Source organism: Oncorhynchus tshawytscha, linkage group LG02, assembly GCF_018296145.1.
Source record: "Oncorhynchus tshawytscha isolate Ot180627B linkage group LG02, Otsh_v2.0, whole genome shotgun sequence".
NCBI lineage: Eukaryota > Metazoa > Chordata > Actinopteri > Salmoniformes > Salmonidae > Oncorhynchus > Oncorhynchus tshawytscha.
Window position 1 is genome coordinate 18,444,927 of NC_056430.1, and position 19,396 is coordinate 18,464,322.

The 19,396-nt window shown below is 40.6% G+C and overlaps 1 protein-coding gene across 9 annotated transcripts; it reads right to left on the reverse strand.

Moving 5' to 3' along the window:
- Positions 1-729: 729 nt before the first annotated feature.
- On the reverse strand, positions 730-19,067 carry LOC112220302 (glucoside xylosyltransferase 2). Of its 9 annotated transcripts, none has more exons than XM_024382119.2 (9): positions 15,411-15,548; positions 13,342-13,381; positions 11,249-11,453; positions 9,684-9,827; positions 6,810-7,061; positions 6,278-6,401; positions 5,939-6,057; positions 2,844-3,016; positions 730-2,569 (listed from the first exon to the last, which is right to left on the reverse strand). In XM_024382119.2, exons 3-9 carry the CDS (start codon positions 11,435-11,437, stop codon positions 2,443-2,445), a joined length of 1,128 nt encoding a protein of 375 aa, XP_024237887.1. In that variant the 5' UTR covers positions 11,438-11,453; positions 13,342-13,381; positions 15,411-15,548; the 3' UTR covers positions 730-2,442. The 9 variants fall into 9 exon arrangements, with proteins under 9 accessions (XP_024237887.1, XP_024237877.1, XP_024237896.1 ...); XM_024382109.2 differs by having other exon boundaries at positions 13,310-13,381; XM_024382128.2 differs by having other exon boundaries at positions 13,289-13,381.
- Between the last annotated feature and the right edge of the window lie 329 nt (positions 19,068-19,396).

Here is a 19,396-nt window from a genome sequence, read left to right on the forward strand (position 1 = left end):
TCCTTTTCCGCAGCAACCAGTGATCCGGGTCACGGCACCAATGTAACAGTATAACTTTGGACCGTTCCCTCGCCCATACCCGGGCACAAACCAGGGACCCTCTGCACACATCAACAACAGTCACCCACGAAGCGTTGTTACCCATCGCTCCACAAAAGCCGCGGCTCTTGCAGAGCAAGGGGAACTACTACTTCAAGGTCTCAGAGCAAGTGACGTAACCGATTGAAACGCTATTTAGCGCGCACCACCGCTAACTAAGCTAGCTGTTTCACATCCGTTACACCTTGACACAATCCTGTCTCGGAGTTCTACAGACAATTCCTTCAACCTCATGACTTGTTTTTTGCTCTGACATGCATTGTCAACTGTGGTACCTACGTAGACAGTTGTGTGCCTTTCCAAATCATGTCCAATCAATTCAAGTTGAAGAAACATCAAAGATAATCAATGGAAACAGCATGTACCTGAGCTCAATTTCTTGTCTCATAGCAAATGGCCTGAATACTTATGTAAATAAGTTATTTCTGTTTTGCATTTTTAATACATTTGCAAAAATTGTCATTATGGGATATTGAGTGTAGATTGAAGAGGAAAAACATTTAATACATATAAAATAAGTCTGTAAAGTAAAGGAAATTGGTTAAAGTAAAGGGGTCTGAATGTTGTTATCTGAATGCACTGTATTTTTATCAATACATTACACAATAGGCCTCCTAAGACAAACAGAACTGATGGCACAGTAACTTTATTCAGAAACAAAGAGTAAACAAAAAAAGAGAAACATAAGCATATATAAATAAAACCATCTGGAGTTTCCAGTTTAAATTATTACCGGTAAACACACCTGACAATTGATAGGCTACACAAACATCAAACTGATGGAGAAGACTACACAAACATCACATTATAAATGCTTGCATTTACAGTCTCAGAGTTCACATACTGGATCACTGATAGTATGACATTAATACACTAAGACACTTCCTCATTAAGTTGGCTGTCCTTTTCGTACACAGAAAACTTAAGAGCGTTTGTAAATATACATATGGTACATTTTGTCTTGAAAATACTGTACCACTATTATAAGCGCTTGCACTTTGGAAGTTTTGTTCAGAGACAACCACACTGCTTTTTCAGATAGGGATTTGCAATGCTTTGACAATTGAATAGGGGAGAAATGGTATTCACGTCCTGTCCTATTCGCACAAGCTGAACTATTACAGAAATACAAAAGTGCATTTATCTACACATCTTCTGTACACAATATTAATGGTAATTGCTTAGTGTATGATATGTTCATACTATGTTTAACACTGCGGTTGGCATTTGGAGAACTGGACAAGTTGAATCATATTCCCTCTTGTACAGATAGTCATTTTAGTCCGTTAGCAGACGCTGTTATCCAGAGAGACTTACAGGAAACATTTGGGTTAAGTGCTTTGCTCAAGGGCACATCAAAATATTTTTTCACCTAGGCAGCTCAGGTATACGAACCAGCGACCTTTCGGTTACCGGCCCACTGCTCTTAACCACTAGACCTCCTGTCGCTGCTATGCAAGGGATTTTGTTGATGTAACATTCACTTTATTTTTGGACAATTGCAACATGCAACATAAACAGAAAGCTCTGCTTAAGCAAAGACCCATATTAGCTTTGCATGACATAAAATGATCAATTAGGCAGCAACCTACAGGCAGAGTGGGACCATTTCAAACCATTTCCAGAAGCCTATGGTATAGCGGCCTTACGGAAGACATTTGTGTTGCCCATTTAAGAGAAAAACACTCAAAATCATGTTGACAAAAACAACCTCTGCCATGTTTAAATTCTCACTTAATACTCCACCGGGACTTACCCTAATCATAAGGAAACATTGGACTTTTTTTAAAGGTAAAAAAAAACACGAAATCTAGCATCACATTTTCACATGTAAATCAGGTTCTGTAAAACATTTAGTGGGTGGATGATAAGGCAAGTTTACCCCAAACACAGCATCATTGACAAGCAGTGTACCTGTCCTTCTACACCAGGGGTGTCAAACTCATTCCATGGAGGGCAAATCGTCTGCTGGCTTCTGTTTTTTTCCTTTCAATTAAGACCTAGACGGAGTTCCTAACTAAATCAGTGGCCTTAATTCATCAATCAAGTACAAGGGAGGAGCGAAAACCAGCAAACACTCAGCCCACCGTGGAATGAGTTTGACACGTGTTCTACACGATCATGATCCATACCACCATCATGTCCACTAGACCATGATCTGTTTTATTACAAACACTGTGTAATGCATACATATTCCTTCTGGTCTGGGGACTTCTGACATTGCACATCTTCCACAGAAAGATTCCCATAGTGATGTCAGAGACAACTTCCTCTGTTCAGTTTCCTGTAATTATTTTGGTGGAGGCCTCACATGACGGACCACTTTCTTCTCGTACACGGTCCTCATGGACTTTTCCACCTGTTTGAGGAACACCTGGGGAATCCGACCACACAGGGTGTTGACTGTGTCCAGAAACTTGGTCTGGAGGGGATAGAACAGCGACTGGAACAAGTTGTCCTCAAAGGGGTACTACGAAACAGAACCATTGCATGCCTCAGAGTTAGACACCAGTAGTGGTAGCTTATCAAACCACACAGAAATCAACAGTACCATTGCTTACTGTAGAGGGGGATGCATATGAATCATATCATCTGGCTAATAAAAGGCATATCTATGGACAGCAGAGGGGGCTGATGTTGCTGTGTGACAAGGCTTTCCTTATGTAAACATGTCCACACCGTTTGCTGTCCAAGGAGAAAAGGACAAAGGAAACAATAATCCACTAAAATGAATAGATTCTTACCTCGTGTATTGCATCATAAACAACTTTAAAGGCTGGTTGCTTGTCGTCGTGATACACTCCTCGGTTCCCATGTAGAATGGACACGCCTTCCTCCTCAGCTCCTTTACAATTGCTCCCATACATGCAGTGATCAGGCCTGTAGTTCCACTGGCATGGGAAGGTGTATAGACACTCTGCAAACACACCGTTATACGTCTGTTACATCAGATTTCTGCACAATGTCCCCAAGATTGCCAGTGTATACCCTCTCTGATACCAGTATTGTTACTGCCAAAGAGCATTTGGAAAAAAATAAACCTCATGACTTCAACGTGCAATGCTAATCGCTCAGGACCCTTCTAAGTTTTGCTTTACTGATTTAACAATTATCAAATTACTTGCTTTACAACTACAAGGATTGTAGTCCTTTTAAACTGCATCAAATCCTGGCTTGTGAAGGGAGAATAACACCAACAGAGTATCCCCTCAAACCAGAAACATGGGTACACGTAAAAGAGAAAGATCAGTCATGTTTCCATGGCGAGGCAGATATTACACAGTGACTGGCTGCTTCCACCACATTGCCCTGTTTTTCCATTTGGGGATGCTGCTATGGGAATGGTTATTTCCTGGACAGGTTCTAATCATGTTGTCAGACAAACAATGCTCCTGCCAAGTCTACTTAAGGCTTGGAACGCTTAATACCCATCTCGCAGACTGCACCGGTGTCAATCTGCTGCTGCAGCCACAGGCTGGTTTAGTTCCACAGCGTTGACTTAATTCAGGATAGTTATTTCTTGTGGATGTATTAGAGAAAACCAATACCTACACCTGCTTGAAGGAATTATATTGAATTCCGTACGAGCTGACATTCACGCTAACACCCTTTGGAATTAAATTTTGGGGAAACATTCTAATTTGATACAGGCCTAAGTACAGCTATTGCTCTTGCTGTCATCATGATGGTGGTGACATTAAATACAACTTTATTTTCCTATTTGTAGTCAACAAAGGTATTCCAAATCAATGACAGCACTCTGCTACATTGAGGAAGAGCGAGGGAGGCAGTGTACCAGGGCCCAGTTTTCCAAAAGCGTATTAAGGCTAAGTTCATCGTTAGAACCTTCGAAGAAGGTTTCCCAAAACCACCATTATTGACGTTATTGACGTTGCACTAGAAAGCACTCGTAATTGAACGCCTGCCTCAGACTCATTAGATGCTTTTTTGCCCTCCCGCATCACTTTCTACACAAACGATTTAAGCTAAACATACAATCACATGGTTTACCGTTTCCCTGTGACCACTGATAACTTCAGAACAAAATTGACTACAAATACAAAGTTACCGATATATTTGGAATTGATACAAACAAGCAACATATATTTTAATGCATATGATAAATGCATTAAAATATAGATACATTAGGGAAAGAGGCATACCTAGTCAGATGCACAACTGAACGCATTCAACCGGAATGTGTCTTTCGCATTTAACCCTGAATCAGAGAGGTGTGGGGGCTACCTAAATCGACGTCATCGGCGCCCGGGGAAGAGTTGTTGTTGGGGATTAACTGCATTGCTCAAGTGAGGAACAGCAGATTCTGATAGGATAAGTGACATCATTTGTGTCAATTGGAGGTGTACCTGTGGATGAATTTCACGGCCTACCTTCAAACTCAGAGCCTCTTTGCTTGACATCATGGGAAAATCAAAAGAAAATCAGCCAGGACCTCAAAAAATAATGGTAGAACTCCACAAGTCTGGTTCATCCTTGGGAGCAATTTTCAGACACCTGAAGATACCATGTTCATCTGTACAAACAATAGTACGCAAGTATAAACACCATGGGACCACGCAGCCGTCATACCGCTCAGGAAGGAGACGCATTCTGTCTCCTAGAGATTAACGTACTTTGGTGCGAAAAGTGCAAATCAATCCCAGAAAAGCAAAGGACCTTGTGAAGATGCTGGAGGAAACAGGTACAAAAGTATCTATATCCACAGTAAAACGAGTCCTATATCGACATAACCTGAAAGGCCGCTCAGCAGGGAAGAAGCCACTGCTTCAAAATCGCCATTAAAAAAGCTAGACTACGGTTTACAACTGCACATGAGGACAAAGATCGTACTTTTTGGAGAAAATGTCCTCTGGTCTGATGAAACAAAAATAGAACTGTTTGGCCATAATGACCATCGTTATGCTTGGAGGAAAAACGGGGAGACTTGCGAGCTGAAGAACACCATCCCAACCATGAAGCACGGGGGTGGCAGCATCATGTTGTGGAGTGCTTTGCTGCATGAGGGACTGGTACACTTCACAAAATAGACAGCATCATGAGGAGGGAAAATTATGTGGATATATTGAAACAACATCTCAAGACATCAGTCAGGAAGTTAATGCTTGGTTGCAAATGGGTTTCCCAAGCATACTTCCAAAGTTATGGCAAAATGGCTTAAGGACAACTAAGTCAAAGTATTGGAGTGGCCATCACAAGGCCCTGACCTCAATCCAATAGAACATTTGTGGGCAGAACTGAAAAAGTGTGTGTTAGCAAGGAGGCCTACAAACCTGACTCAGTTACACCAGCTGTCAGGAGGAATGGGCCAAAATTCACCCAACTTATTGTTGGAAGCTTGTGGAGGCTCCCAGAAATGTTTGACCCAAGTTAAACAATTTAAAGGCAATGCTACCAAATACTAATTGAGTGTATGTAAACTTCTGACCCACTGGGAATGTGATGAAAGAAATTAAAGCTGAACTAAATCATTCTCTCTTTTACTAGGATTAAATGTCAGGAATTGTGAAACTGAGTTGAAATGTATTTGACTAAGGTGTATGTAAACTTCCAACATCAACTGTACATTTCATGTTCAATAAATTGAGTTCTATTTTCCTACTTGTAGGCTACTGACTGTAATTTGTCTCATATTTTATAATGTGTGTAAAATGATGTGGCAAATCAGTGATTTAATGCATTTTTATTGGTTAAGAATTAGAATAAGCAACCTCAATATTTGCAGCCATAGGTGGTAAAATCTCTCTCTAGGAGCTGATCCGTCGTCAGTATTGTGAAATAATTGCAACGTTAAGGTAAGATTTGAATTGAGAAAGCTGACCCGAGAGCAGCGCTGCCTTTCTTTCGATCCTATCAGTATCGACAAATGCTCCAACGATGCACTTAGCGACTGTTCTCTCTGCATGGTGTTCTGGGAAAGGCGTGTTACATCTTCTGCCGCTGTAGGAAAGATGCATTGTTAAAAACACTCGTAAGCCTAAGTTCCATTGCTATCGGGGAACCGGGCCAAGATTTGTAGTGGAAGAGAGAGGGAGGAAGAGTGTGCCGGAGTTGTAGTGGAAGAGAGAGTGAGGAAGAGTGTGCCTGAGTTGTAGTGGAAGAGAGAGGGAGGAAGAATATACCTGAGTTGCAGTGGAAGAGAGAGGGAGGACGAGTGTACCTGAGTTGTAGTGGAAGATGATATTTAAGAGATCTTGGTCACCCCAGGTGATGTGATTCTTGTACTTCTGGTAGAGTGGGTGGAGGAGGTCCTCCCATGACAGGCCACTGGTTATCATGCTGTTCTGGAATAGGAACAAGGACTGGTTTACTCCACTGCCTAGGGAGTAGCTACACATCAAACACTACAGAAATGCCCAATTTTTTTAAAAAAGCCAAGAATTGCCCATGTTACAATTGCTACTGCTCTTTCTTGGTTGCAGAGAGATGCCAACTTGAGCTTGAATGTGCTGAAGCATTGCTTTAATGCGAGTGTGGCGATCGCAGAGCCTCAGTCTACTCTACTCTGAGCACTCAGATTGTTGACGCTGACTGTCAATAAGTGACACATCTGTTGCTGGTTGGGTTCAGATAGATACGATTGATTGAACAAACCAATCTCCTTGCAGCTTTCAGGTAGAAAACAGGGTAGGCATGACCAAAATACCAAACGGAGATGACCAAAAGGCTAATTGATTTATGATGTTCCTTACTTTGAACAGAGTGCTTCGTATCCTTGTGAGGTTCATCAGCATGACTCCTGAGTTGACCCCGGTGACCCCGTAGAAGGGATGGCGTGCAAAGCGGCTATACCAGCCTATCTTAGGGATCTCATGCTCTGGGGCCATAGCAGCCAGCTGGGTGGTGTTGAAGGCCTTGAGGAAACTCCACATATCATCCATGGGCCTGAGGAACAGCACATCTGTATCCACGTAGAGTAAAGAGTCTACATCCTTCAGGATCACCTGTTAGGATAATAATCAGGTTACTATCGGAATAATTCATTTCCTCTTATTCCAGTGATGGTACATAATGCACACACACTACCGTTCAAAAGTTTGGGGTCACTTAGAAATGTCCTTGTTTTCCATAGATTAAATTAGTTGCAAAATGAATAGGAAATATAGTCAAGACGTTGACAAGGTTATAAATAATGATTTTTTATTTAAATAATAATTGTGTCCTTCAAACTTTGCTTTTGTTAAAAAATCCTCCATTTTCAGCAATTACAGCCTTGCAGACCTTTCTAGCATTCTAGTTGTCAATTTTTTGAAGTAATCTGAAAAGATGTCACCCCATGCTTCCTGAAGCACCTCCACATGTTAGATTGGCTAGATGGGCACTTCTTACGTACCATACGGTCAAGCTGCTCCAACAACAGCTCAATAGGGATGAGATCCAGTGGCTGTGCTGGCCACCCCATTATAGACAGAATACCAGCAGACTGCTTCTACCATAAATAGTTATTGTATAGATTGGAGCTGTGCTTTGGGTCATTGTCCCGTTCGGAGGAGGAAATTGGCCGCTAATTAAGCGCCGTCCACAGGGTATGACTGGCATTGCAAAATGGAGTGATAGCCTTCCTTCTTCAAGATCCCTTTAACCCTGTACAAATCTCCCACTTTACCACCACCAAAGCACCCCAGACCATCACATTGCCTCCATCATGCTTGACAGATGGTATCAAGCACTCCTCCAGCATCTTTTCTGCATCTCACAAATGTTCTTCTTTGTGATCTGAACACATCAAACTTAGATGTTTCTGTCTATAACACCCTTTTCCCCCAATCGTCCTCTGTCCAGCGTCTGTGTTATTTTGCCCATCTTAATATTTTCTTTTTATTGGCCAGTCTGAGATATGGCTTTTTCTTTGCAACTCTGCCTAGAAGGCCAACATCCCGGAGTCGCCTCCTCACTGTTGACATTGAGACTGGTGTTTTGTGGGTACTATTTAATGAAGCTGCCAGTTGAAGACTTGGGAGGTGTCTGTTTCTAAAACTAGACACTTTAATTTACTTGTCCGCTTGCTCAGTTGTGCCCCGGGGCCTCCCACTCCTCTTTCTATTCTGGTTAGAGCCAGTTTGCGCTGTTCTGTGAAGGGTGTAGTACACAGCGTTGTACGAGATCTTCAGTTTCTTGGAAATTTCTTGCGTGGAATAGCCTTTATTTCTCAGAACAGAAATATACTGATGAGTTTCAGAAGTTATTTGTTTCTGGCCATTTTGAGCCTGTAATCGAACCCACAAATGCTGATGCTCCAGATACTCAACTAGTCTAAAGGACAGTTTTATTTCTTCTTTAAACAGCACAACAGTTTTCAGTTATGCTAACATAACTGCAAAAGGGTTTTCAATTAGCCTTTTAAAATTATAAACTTGGATTAGCTAACACAACAACGTAACACAACGTGCCATTAGAACACAGGTGATGGTTGCTGATGCCTCTGTACGCACATGTAGATACTCCATTATTTATTTATTTTTTAAATAAAAAAATGCAGTTTCCATCTACAATAGTCATTTACAACATTAACAATGCCTATGCTGTATTTCTTATAAATTTGATGTTATTTTAAATGGACATTTTAAAAAAACATTTAAAAAACAAGGACATTTCTAAGCGACCCCAAACTTTTGAACAGTAGTGTATATGGGATTTTTTATTTGACTAGGTAAGTCAGCTAAGAACAAATTCTTATTTACAATGACGGCTACACCGGCCGAACCCGGACGACGCAGGGCCAATTGTGCGCAGCCCTGTGGGACTCACAATCATGGCAGGTTGTGATACAGCCTTCGACTCCAGGGTGTCTGTAGTGACGCCTCTAGCACTGATATGCAGTGCCTTAGACCACTGCACCACAATGGCTTGACGGAAGATTACAATCACAAAGCAATCTGTTCCTGATGAGAATCAAATAGCACTTGGCCCCTGCAAAGTATAGGGTTTGTGTTGCATCATCTGCCAATCAATAAAGTTGCAGACATGGATTGCTTACCACTTTTTACAACGGTGCAATGTGTACAAAAACAAAGCAATGTGTGCACACGGTTTGATGATTTAAAGATTGTCCATTAAAAAGTCAATGAATGGCAATGCTTTAATTAAGTTATTTAATTAAATCTCTGGGGATTGCTTGTTTGTTAAGTAACGGTCAATGGGTATGAATAAAGCCATATATTATCATACTGAGGTAACTGATTATATACCAACAAGTAAAACCCATCATAAAGTATTCATTCTATTATTACCTGGGTATATCATTCTTCTGCCTGCGTAAATCAAGCTAAACGTATCTAATAGAAAATGCATTGGGGTCAGGATGCAGCCCAGAGTGGCATGGTACTAAGAAAACTGATGACATGGGCAATTACCTTAACACATTTTCTAATGAATATAGCTTTATCAGTTTAAAGAATCAGTTCATATGTTTGATAGATATGATTCAAATCAAAGTTTATTGGTCACGCACACAGATTTGCAGATGTCGCAGGTGTAGCGAAATGCCTATGTTTCTAGCTCCAACAGTGTAGTAATTATGATTAGGTACACAGAGAGAGAAGAGAGACGATGTGCTGCAGCCTTACAGGGAGAAACAGCCTCTGGGCAGCGCAGGGCTTGAACAGCTTTTTCCATTCCTCTGCATTCCCCACAGAGAACGTGATTGGGTAGATACTGTACTGGAACTTGTTTGTGATAGCATGGGGCCACTGGCTCAGCTGAAAGAGAAACTACACAAAGTTACTAAACATCATAATTTGCTGTGAGAGGTAGCACAGCCATTTTTAGATGCAATCCCCGGAAGTCTCAATTAATTTCCAAAGAAACAAAAGCACAACTTGAGCGCATTTTCAAAAGGTTGTGTCAAGAGGTGGAGGAGAGAGATCACTGAGAGAGCAGATGGAAATATTCATTATTCTGACACATGATACACTCCTGAGAGTTCAAGTCTACATAAACACCTAAGGAAGTTCTTGTAAACCAATTAAGTAATGTCTTTACAGTAAGTGCAGCGGTGTCGTACATTGACCATAACGCTGCCAGTTATTGCTATAACGACGTCCAACTCCCAGTTAAACTAACCTAAACAAAAGGAGGTAGAAAATATTAATCCCATTCTGTCGAGTTACCCCCTCAAAGTCAACACTGCTGTCACACATAGAAGCCTACGATTTTCCACTCTGTTAGACGCTCAAGCCCTCCATAATCATCAACATTATTAAACAATTTGGCCATGAGACAAAGATCAGTGTGAGGAGCAGGCAGGATTTCTGCTGACGAGGTGCACAGATCAGAGGTCAAAAAACTTTTTAGCTTGCTTCTAATTCCTGTTTCATCAGCACAGGCCGGATGTGAAACATTCCATCTCCTGCTCACATGCTACTAACCTTTGGATTTAACCAACTCAACTTCCTGGCTAGCATGAAGCCAATTACAAAGGGGAGGTTCTCAGATGGTAAACATACCATAACTCATAAGCACATAAAGGGTATGTAGCTCCATGCATGCACAGTGTTTTCATTTATGTAGGCCAGGGCTCTCCAATCCTGTTTATGGAGAGCTACCCTCCTGTAGGTTCACTCCAACCCCAGTTTTACCTAACCTGATTCAGCTTATCAAGCAGCTAATTATTAGAATCAGGTGTGCTAGATTAGGGTTGGAGCTAAAACCTACAGCACGGTAGCTCTCCAGGAACAGGGCTGGAGAGCCCTGAATGTAGGCTATATACCTTCAGGTTTACAGCTACACAGTAGCATAAGACATTGACTTTCGTAAAGCTTGAGTCGTGAATAAACTAACGGTGACTGAAAACTTGCATGGTTAATGCGGTGAGGCAAACGTCTGGGGGATATATGATCCGACCTTGAGATAAAAGGCCTGTAAGGCGTTAGAGGGCAAGTGAGAGGGAGATCAAAAAAGGTTAGATCTGTTTTTGTTTTTTTAAACATGCCAATACTCCGATCTGGCAGTGAATGTCATCTATTACTGAGCATGGAAGAACATTAAACAAGATACTGTCCGTATGAAAAGCATGAGAGTCTTTGAAAATATTCAAATAGTCCTATATTTCATTGAGAATTACAGTGGTCCTTTTCTAGAAACATACCGTACCTAAAGCCTAAATCATGTACTTTGTTAAGGGGATACTTACCCCCTTTTCAAACTGTGAGGTCAAGGGGTCCTCTGCAAAGATGTGGAATTTGATACTCTTGATGCTGAAGAGGAGGGCTGACTTGACCATGGTGAGCGTCTCATCCAGTCGGTTCCCACAGGCCACCACGGCCAGGTGCATGACCTCCTCAGCACGGGTGCGCTTCGATGCGGGCCGACCCACTCCCATGTCACTCCTCTGTCTGCTACAGGGATACACACAGGGGCAACAAGTATGAGACTCTCCGCTTACAGAAGGCTCCTCAGACTTGCTCATCAACTGTCAACAGAATGGCAGAGCCGTGCTGCTGCATAGCAACGCTGATACTTCTTCATGGACATATCAACGGCCATGAGAACAGATCTGAACATGACAGGATGTGGCTTAGACACATATTCCAGACAGTACATAATCATACTGTTTCTACTGACAGACAGCTAACCAACATGTTCATATTCAAGGCTCCCTACAAGACATCCCTGTCATATGCTCAGGGTGAGCAGCACTCCCTCACCATACCCTTCTCCCTCTCCTGTAGTGTAGGTCTGTATCTACCCACTGGGCTTTGTTCTCTCATGTTCAAGGCGAAGTTGTTTCTATAGTAGACATAAAAATGCTCTCTGCACAGCAACAGAGACTGCCATTGAATTCAAATGGATTCAGCAGAGCAGAATAAATCACACTCTGAAAAATAAAAATGTGTATAGCTCAACGTAGAACTAGACCTAAATCCTCGAGTTGCATTTTATGTACACACCATATGGGGTGGTTTTTATGATGCGTGTAAATGTAAACATTAGCAAACGCAAAGGAAGAATGGTCCCAAAATCCTTCTTCAGAACGAAGTAGCCCTCATTTGTGTGAGGATTTTGGAAAGGAAACATACTATTCTGCCAGAGGAAAGTGCAACATCTACCCAAGAGCTTCATGTAGGCAAAGAATGTGTATTTTAGCCTAACAATCTGAAGGGGGAAACTGAAATTTGACAGGTGGGTTGCAGGACAGTCTCCAAGCGTGACACTTGGTTTTCTGCATGGCTGAGGGACAATCATGCAACACCGATTACGATGGATGGCAGAGCTCAGAGAAACCTGTCCTCTAGGCTTTGATGGCAGAGGCTCTTTCAAGAACAATTCATGTTTATGAACATGTACTGTGTACATTATTACTAGGGGGAAAATTATACACACAAAAATACTGAGGGATAGGCATATTGTCTTTTAACCTGCAACCTAACCATAAATGCTCAGAAAATGTGTTGTTCTATGATACATACTGCATTGCGTTATAGATGGCCTGGACCAGTGAAATGAATGTTGTGAACACAGTTAGTTAGACCAAACAAAGCCCCATTGTTTATTGTAAGAAGAACATGCTGCTCATGTGAGGTAATCTTACATAGTGTTAGAACTATTTTCCACCCATCTGGAAACATTTTGACAAACTCAGACTAGCTCTAAAGGGATACAAGGACTGCACTAATTATTGACAACAGAGAGTACTGTGCCTACGTGGCCTTGGGCTCGCAACAATCTCTTTCAAATCATGAAGAAAGACAAAACAGCTTAGAAGAGCACAGTGACAATATAGCTTACCTTAATCAACAAATCTATCAAACATTACTTCACTATTTAGAAATTCCATCAGATACAAGCCACTACTGCAATGCGCTGAAGGCTTGGATCAAACTTGTGTGAAGGGAATGCTATCAGAAGTTTTAGAAAAATCTGAAAATGTGTCCTCCCTATGCATAATGGATTTCAAACAGAGGAGGCTGGTGGGAGAAGCTATTGGAGGATGGGCTTATGTCTGTAATGGAACGGTATCAAACATGTGGAAACCACGTTTGACTCCGTTCCATTCCAGCCATTACAATGAGCCTGTCCTCCTATAGCTCATCCCACCAGCCTCCTCTGATTTCAATAAAGTAACAGTATCTTTGAGTGAATCATCACCCCTAGCTACTTGCATTATGTTTAACAGATTTCCCAGTTACTCAACGCAAACCTCTGTCAGGAGGTACTTAAGTGAGTGAGCTACCAAAAAGAGAGCTTTTTCCACCTGATGAGGCCCACGTAAGAAGTCTCTCAAACCTTGTCAGGATGCTCGGGTAAGCAGGGAGATTTCAAAGCCCTGCAGAAAGAGAGAGAGCAGTCTCCAGTCATCCAAGATGACATTTTTATAGCTTTACATAATGTCAGTGCAACGGAATACCTTGTTGGCCTCGGGGGACACTGTTTTACAGTATTCCAGATGATGGGGCAAGGAATTTGTTTAAAAGGGCTTATTAAATCAGATGTAACCATTGGGAGGAAAGTTTTTTTTATGGGGACAGTATCATGCATGACCTTTCCTTACACACTGTGTGAGACGGACTGAAAAATACATGCTACATTGAGCCTGGATGTGAAACATCCATCAGCAGTGGAATATATTGACCAAAAATAAGTGTTATTACAGTGTAATTGTCTACAACAAGATATTATGACTGTAGAATTTAGTGTGAGCTGGGACAGCCGATGGTATCTGTTCGGGAAGCAGCTCTTCTCCCTACTTTTATCCACAGGAAGCAGAGTGATACATCAAGAGGAAATGGTTTGATAAGGAAAGATGGGCATGTTTGTCTATTTAAAGGTGTGTAAGAGGAAGTCAGTTGCATTTGAAGTGATGAAGATGGGAAAATTACACGAACAAAATAGGAAAGAGTAACCAAGACAACATAATAGCTTATATTTTATGGTAATTCTATGCCTCCCTTTCAGCCCTCCCCCTCACCAGAACCAATGGTAAAGTGCCTGAAGCTATGGGAGATGTGCAGTGTTTTTTAAACATTTTTATCAGAGCACTTACTGCTTTGTTTGCTAAACCTGCTTTGGTTATTTTCCTCCATCCCCATTGGCCTCCACCCCATTTCTCTTATCAGTGGAGAGCACATGTGTGTGGGTGTGGTCTCTGCCAGGACACTATGGTCCAGACTGAATGCTTTATAAATGCTTCCAACCAGATCACTGATCAAACAGGACATTGTAGGTGAAAGCAACATTTACAACAGAAAGCATTGCCTTTAGAACATTGCCTTTAGAATATCAAATCTGGGCTATTATCATATCAGTGACAGCCATGACAGAGGGAATGGAAGGATGTTATGTTTTGGGAAAGAATTTGAGCAGGGCCCAAAATAGTATAATAGGAGACATAACAAAAAACAAGTCCACACCTGGACAGAAATAGTGAATGATGACAAACCATTGTCTAGCTATTGTCTGCAAGGCACAGGAAAGAGGGGATGATGGCCATCAGTTGAGGTCATCTATATTGGTCTACTTGGGCGTGTCTACTTTGAAGGGACATGGCATCAAACATCATATTATACACATTGACAAGTTCAGCCTCTTGACTTGAAGGTGGAGAGTTCTAAATGATATGTAAAATGTATGCTCCTCAATCCCCAATAGTGTAATGACTGGGTCTCCTTGGACTAATGTATATTCCATCATCTTAAACTCTCTCAAGGTGACCTTTAAACCTGTTAACCACAGGACTTTAAAAATATGGATAAACCCCAGAAACCATGGGGTACAAAGGTCAGATTCGAGGTCAAACTATCACATTGATTCCATTGTTTACAAAGCTACACAATTAGAATATTTTTTACAACCCCAAGACACTTCTTTGAGCTGATGTTGGAATTAAATATGCACACAACTTACTGAATAGGTGATACCTTTGCAATAAATGTCATACATCCATCGGTCATTTAGAACAATACATGTGATAATAAAAATAGGATTTGAATGACAAAAGCTAGTTTGGTCCTCTCATGACTGACCAAGCCATTGTTTGGTGCCAACGTCCTTGAACATAATTGAGCCTATGTATATTTTTGATGGGGGGGGGCACGTCTTCCTGAATGAATAAAGAGAGAAGGACGGGATACGTGTGGACTCATTCCATTACTTCCACAGGGAATAAAACCCATCTATCTCTGTAAGCAGATAGTCATGCAATCGGTTAAAAGGTGAAAAAAAATCCCCATCTAACCTTTGAGACATCTTGCATCTTTAAATGTGTTCCAAAACGATGAAAAAATAGGCGTGGAGAAGAAAAAAACCATGAATCACATCAACATTAGCAGGCGAGTAATGGTGCGATAATTCCTTACCTCTTTGCGATCGCATTGCCTCCTCTACTGGATACTTTCGATACTTTTCGGTACGTGAGTGGTTGTTTGTGTGGAATGTGAAGTTCATCGAGAGTTTTTTTTGTTAACTTTGATGCAACATTGTTTCGAAGCCCCGAGAACTTCGGAAAATAGTTATCCTCCTCAACTTCTTTCAAAGGCGGATCGTCTGCAGCATTTCCCCCAAAAAAGTACAAAAGTAAAAAAACTCCAAAACAGACAGCGATCACAACAATTTTACAATGAATTCTCATCGTGGAAAACTGTTCTGATGATTTGGAGGAGCACAATATTCCTCTTTCATGTCTGTGAATACGTAATAACAGCTAGAGTTGACATTCTGTTACTACTCCGTTGCATTGCGCCGGAGATGACCCAGAGCGAAGAGGAGGAGCTTTCAACGTATATGACCATCACTCAGTGGGAGTTTCTATATTCTCTTACCGTAATCTTTAGAAGAGAAGTGTGAGAGTTTTGTTTGACATCACAACGTGAACTCATCCATCACAATGCATCAGTAGCTATGTTTACATTAAAGCTGCAAAATGCAGAAATCGCTCCGCCATTTCCTGGTTGCTAAAAGTGTAATAGTTCGTCTAATCTAAGTTTATTTGACAAAACAAGCAATGTTTAGTGTAGAGAATCATTGTACCATCTAAACCGTGGTGAAGTATGTTTGAAATACCAAACATATTGTATTTTCAGCTGTTTGAAGCTGGTGTACAAAACCGAAAGTAAAAGATACACAAACGAAACTTAAGAACGGGAAGCATAGAAATAGAGCACATAAAACAGATCTACAACTTCTTAGACTTGCTGTCAATGAGAATGACAGATATATGTGAATTTGGTCAGGTTGCCCAAAAAGTGACATATTGCAGCTTTTACTTGTCCAGTGATTTTTTTTGTCAACATTTAAAAAAAAGTTTGCATAGAAAATAGATTGCCTGCTAGGGTGCTGGACGTAATCATGTCACACCTAAAGAAACATTTTAAATCTAAAAAAACCTAGTGTAGAATAAAAATGTAGTGGTTGAAGTGTTACTCAATATACACAAGTTTTGTAGTGTTCAGTAGGAAAACAGTAGTGTTTCCAGTTGTAATCAGGTAGAGATTTTTACCACTTGATGTTGGCAGTAAATATGGTACTTGGTACTCCAGTGTATATTTGGCCTTGTGTTTTAGATAATTTTCCTGCTGAAAGGTGAATTTGTCTCCCAGTGTCTGGTGGAAAGCAGACTAAAACAGGTTTTTCTGTAGGCTTTGGCCTATGCTTAGCACTATTCCATTTATTTCTATCCTAAAAAAACTCCCTAGTCCTTGCCGATGACAAGCATACCCATAACATGATGCAGCCACCACCATGCTTGAAAATATGAAGAGTGGTACTCAGTGATGTGTTGGATTTTCCCCAAACATACTGCTATGTATTCAGGACATGAAGTTAATTTCCTTGCCACATTTTTTGCAGTTTTACTTTTGTGCCTTATTGCAAACAGGATGCATGTTTTGGAATATTTGTATTCTGTGCAGGCTTCCTTCTTTTCGCTGTCATTTAGGTTAGTATTGTGGAATAACTACAATATTGTTGATCCATCCTCAGTTTTCTCCTATCACAGGCATTAAACTCTGTAACTGTTTGTAAAAAAAAAAGGTTTTACTTCAAACACAAATGTATACATACAAACAACATCTTACAGATTCACACAAACAATGACTACTTCTCATCTGCCCAGACCCACAAGCTCACACCTCCATCCCAATAGCCTTTATTATTGCTTGCCACTTGGCCATAAATTGTATCAATTTGTTTTAATTTGGTCAGCCATGCTCTTTCAATATTTAAATACTAAATTATTAGATTTTTCCATTGTTTTCATGATGGTGGATTGATTTCCAAGTTTTTAGTATTTGTTTTTTCAAGATGAGTGATGAGTGAATCGTCCAGCCCACTACACCCAAACATGCCATGTCTTGAAATATACAGACAGATTAAAAGTAAGTTTATATCATAGTACTTCTGACAGACAACTTTCTAGCTCCGCCCCAAAATATTTGGACTTCATAGCATTCCCAGAAAGCATAGATTATTGAGTCATAAGTTTTACACCTAATGCTGTAAACTCTAATTGTTTTAGTCACCATTGGCCTCATGGTGAAATCCCTGAGTCGTTTCCTTCCTCTCTGGCATTTGAGTTAGGAAGGATGCCTGTATCTTTGTAATGACTGGGTGTATTGATACACCATCCAAAGTATAATTAATAACGTCACCATGCTCAAAGAGATATTCAATGTCTGCTTTTTTATAAACCCATCTACCAATAGGTGCCATTTTTGCAAGGCATTGGAAAACATCCCTGGTCTTTGTGGTTCCGTTTCTGTTTGAAATTCACTGCTGGACTGAAGGACCTTCCAGATAATTATATGTGTGAGGTACAGAGATGACATAGCCATAAAAAAAAACAATGTTAAACACTATTATAGCACACAGAGTGAGTCCATTCAATTTGTGACTGATAAGCAAATATTTACTGCTGAATTTATTTAGGCTTGCCATAACAAGGGGGTTGAATACTTATTGGCTCAAGATAAATAATTTGATTTTATTAATTTGTTAAACATTTCTCTAAACATAATTCCACTGGAATTGTGTGAAGGCTCTCATGTAAAAATATTCCCAGCGTTGAGTAGTTCCCAATCGTTCTGATTGTGTTCTGATTATGACGTGTTTTAAAATTTCTCACAGCGTGAAAATGTTCCCAGTTTAATAAATGCACCTGCGTCTCTATATGTGGAGGGCTGAGCTCGAGCTGATGTTTCTCTCACACCCTCTCGTAGCGCCAATGTTTTTGCAATCTCAAAAATCTCTCCTCACATCAACCCTCAGCATTTTGACGCGCGAGTCGGGTGTTTATATGCTGAAACAGCCACACAATCTCAGCCATCCACATAAAGAAAACGCTATTTCAATTATTGAAACCGGAACGTTTTCAAGCTCGGAGAAAATATGCATGACGTCACAATCAGAACACAATCAGAACGATTGGGAACTATTTCACTAAAACTATTTCAGAGTTTTACATGACACAGACCAGTGACACAACATCTCAATTTAATCTATTTTAAATTCAGACTAACACAAAATGTGGAAAAAGTCAAGGGGTGTGAATACTTTCTAAAGGTTCTGTAGCATTAAGTGTGGAGTGTAGCTTCATAGTTAAGTGTTGACATCACATGCCCCACTTACCTAAACATCAGGCTGTTACCATGGTTACCACATGGCTGGCTATTCATTTTGAAAGAAGTCTGACTACAAAAGACGCAAGAGTCTCTACAAGCCGGAATGTTGAATAAAATGATATTTACACTTACTTTACCGGTTGTCCGTGCTGTAGGTCCTTTTGGCGATAGGAGGTGGAGATAGGGTACCCACAGGAAAGTGTTTTTCCATTTTTTTGTAGTGTAACTTTTTTCGCACTGGTAGGTTCTGTCTATTATCTCCGTACACATTGCACGTGTTGCACAATATTTAAACAATAGCCAAATGTAATCGAACGTAGTCGATCAAAGCGCGTTTCCTCTCAATCAGTTTAATTTTGTTTCATTATTTGTCATCTGATTGTGTGGGACAATGTTCGGTCTGTGATTCGGTTAGGCTCAGCCATATTGTGCAAGTGTTTGTCTAATGGGAATTGTCAAGACTGAAAATAGAAAACCGGAAATACAAACAATATAGAGAACAGCATAATTTAGGTCGGGTTGATAATGCTAAATGTTATTGACGAGAGTAAGTATTTCACTCTCGGATTATAAAAGAGACTAGTAACCCGCATACTTTGAAAATTATTCGGCAATCATAATTTATTCGTAAAACACTGTTTCCATCATCATTTGTCACAATAAAGAAATTTAGGCCAAAAAAATCCACCCATGTCGACTCGAACAGTCTCAACTAGTAACTATAGCCG

What these genes read in the sequence shown, in the direction of transcription:
- LOC112220302 (XM_024382072.2), bottom strand. Translation starts at nt 15,682, where the DNA reads ATGAGAATTCATTGTAAAATTGTTGTGATCGCTGTCTGTTTTGGAGTT. An exon ending in GGCAATGCGATCGCAAAGAG is followed by an intron (nt 11,454 to 15,410) that starts GTAAGGAATTAT and finishes GTATCCCTGTAG; the next exon opens with CAGACAGAGGAGTGACATGG. An exon ending in AAAGGCAGCGCTGCTCTCGG is followed by an intron (nt 3,017 to 5,938) that starts GTCAGCTTTCTC and finishes GTGTGTTTGCAG; the next exon opens with AGTGTCTATACACCTTCCCA.